Genomic DNA, 2,310 nt, shown 5'->3' on the forward strand with positions numbered 1-2,310 from the left:
TTTTTCTGCTGATGCAATATATTTTTGATATAATATTATAACCTAGATAATTTACGTTTCATAAGATCCTAACTTTTTGGCAATAAATTTGGCAATATCAATCTGAGAATAGTTGTTTCTAGTAAATCGAGAAGTCCTAGTTTTTCAAAGTAATTATTTAATGGAATGTTGTAGGAACTATTATCAACCATAATCAGCTGCATAAGGTTAAGCCATTTTAATGACGAACCAGTGATCAAATAACATAATCTGATCCTAGTTATACCGCCCAACGCCGGAGGGCTTCCGCAATCAACTCTTTGCTCTGTCTCAATGCATCGGAATCTGCATCGGAGATGGAAGCCAGATCTTCCCCATGGGTGGCATTTGCAGTCTGACGGCTAAATGCGTCACCAGAGACCGATCTTACAGCTACGTAACGCCACGGGTCTTGAGCACCGTGAGAGAAATATACGCGTTGTACATCGGGTTGATTTCCTCCGAAGAAAAGGTTTGCATCTCTTACCAGTGATCTAAAGACGTCCGGGGTCAGCCATTCGTCAAAAAGTCGTGAGCAAAGTTCCTGGAAAAAGTTTACACTAATGCGGCTACCAAATGGCTGCTGCAGAGAATCCGCTGTTAGTGGCCATCCCATTGAGGTGCATCGCTGGAACAGCCATTGTCGTTCTCCGTTGCGGAGCATTTCATCCTGCCAATCAGTCACTAGGTAGGTTTCAACAATGCTTTCAAAATCCATCACCAGACACTCGGCGTTCCCAAAGCTGCTGGTCAGCCAATCTGATAATGCAGTCATTGCATTTGGTTGATCGGGACTGGTAAGTACCTCGCACATTCGTGCAATATTTTCACGTAGATTCACGGTGGTAGCCTGTAGAGTTATTTCGTTGAAAATGCCATTGAAGAATGCTTCAACGTCAAAAGGGTTTCCAGCATCAATTGGATTGCAGACATTAAAGAGCCTATCGACGGTTTCCGAAAGACCCGCGTCAATGAGATTTTCAGCAATGCCAAATCCTTGCCAGATGGCATTGTAACATTCATCGCCACCATGGGCACGGATATTGCCCCCAACTTCCTGAGCAAATCTGCTAAAATTATTACTTGCAAATGACATGCCACTCGAAGACCAAACGCCTTGCACGAGATGTGGATAACTTTTACGAGTCCACTGGGCGAGTGATCCGGAGAAACCAACACCGCCTAGAATCACTCGTGCTCTAGGGTCTTGCAGAACATTGTCTCTGATATGTGCTATTAAGCTTGCAATGTCCGGTAGTATTTGCGTTAGGGCCAGGTACCGCAAGTTGTGACGAGTCGCGTCCCTGAATAGAGTAGAAAACAGTATTAGTTAGTTAATCTAATATGAATTAATTCCCAACTTACTCAACCGGTATGCTTTCACCATAGTAACGTAATTCGTTAGCGACCAAGTAAGCACTCATATTAGCAGCAATATCAACGAAATGTCCTTGTTCCACAAAATGCTCCCGAAGTTCCCAGGGCCCACCAACAAATAGAAAGATTGGTCCACCGGGTTGGTAGTATTTATCGTTGGACACGTATCGCATCGGGAAAAAGTTTCGGTTCTGTGCATTGGAATGACTTTGGCGAACCGGAAGTTCATTCCAAACGGCTACCGATTCGACATCAGGCACAAGCGGCACTTCCGGAATAATCCGATTGGTTCCAAATAGCAACGGTCTGCTAGGATTCAGCTCAATGGCGGCGGTTGCGAAAGCCACCAAACAGCCGAAGATTACTACCCGTTTTGTTACCATTGCAACTAATATCGCTGAACTAGTTGTTCGCCAATAGAAGCTCATGGGTTTTATATACCAATTATCCTGGTGAAAAAATCATTGATGCAATTGTGTTCACAGATGCATCATCTACCTACTAGCCTTCTAATTTCGGTATGCATCGATTACCTCTAAACCAGAAGATGGTCACGTTTTGCGATAATAACTATTAAACGCAAAACAGCATGCAGCACGTATCAACTGACAGGGTAACTGATTAGGCTCGTAACTGGTAAAAATCTAATCGATAACGTGTGGGCGATACAACAAATCTACCACGAGTTTTTATTATATCTTTATTCATACTTTTATTGACTGCACGCGTTGTTGCAATGAAACGATAACGTACAAACGTGAACAAAACGGGAAAAAGAATATGTAGATATTTACTCAACCTTTGCTGTAATACAAATTCGTTAATTATGCGTGGCCCATTCTCGCTTCTCATTTGCGTATGAGCAATGCTCGGCCCAAATATTCCACAGCAAATCAATTCGAGGTTTTAGAAACA

The 2,310-nt window shown here is 42.9% G+C and overlaps 1 protein-coding gene across 1 annotated transcript; it reads right to left on the bottom strand.

Moving 5' to 3' along the window:
• Window positions 1–259: 259 nt before the first annotated feature.
• Window positions 260–1,778, bottom strand: LOC128739780 (thymus-specific serine protease-like). The gene is made up of 2 exons (XM_053835282.1): window positions 1,384–1,778; window positions 260–1,322 (listed from the first exon to the last, which is right to left on the bottom strand). The coding sequence occupies exons 1-2, from the start codon at window positions 1,776–1,778 to the stop codon at window positions 260–262; spliced, it is 1,458 nt and encodes a 485-aa protein (XP_053691257.1).
• Window positions 1,779–2,310: the final 532 nt, after the last annotated feature.

The sequence above is a fragment of the Sabethes cyaneus genome, chromosome 3, assembly GCF_943734655.1.
Source record: "Sabethes cyaneus chromosome 3, idSabCyanKW18_F2, whole genome shotgun sequence".
NCBI classification, from domain to species: domain Eukaryota; kingdom Metazoa; phylum Arthropoda; class Insecta; order Diptera; family Culicidae; genus Sabethes; species Sabethes cyaneus.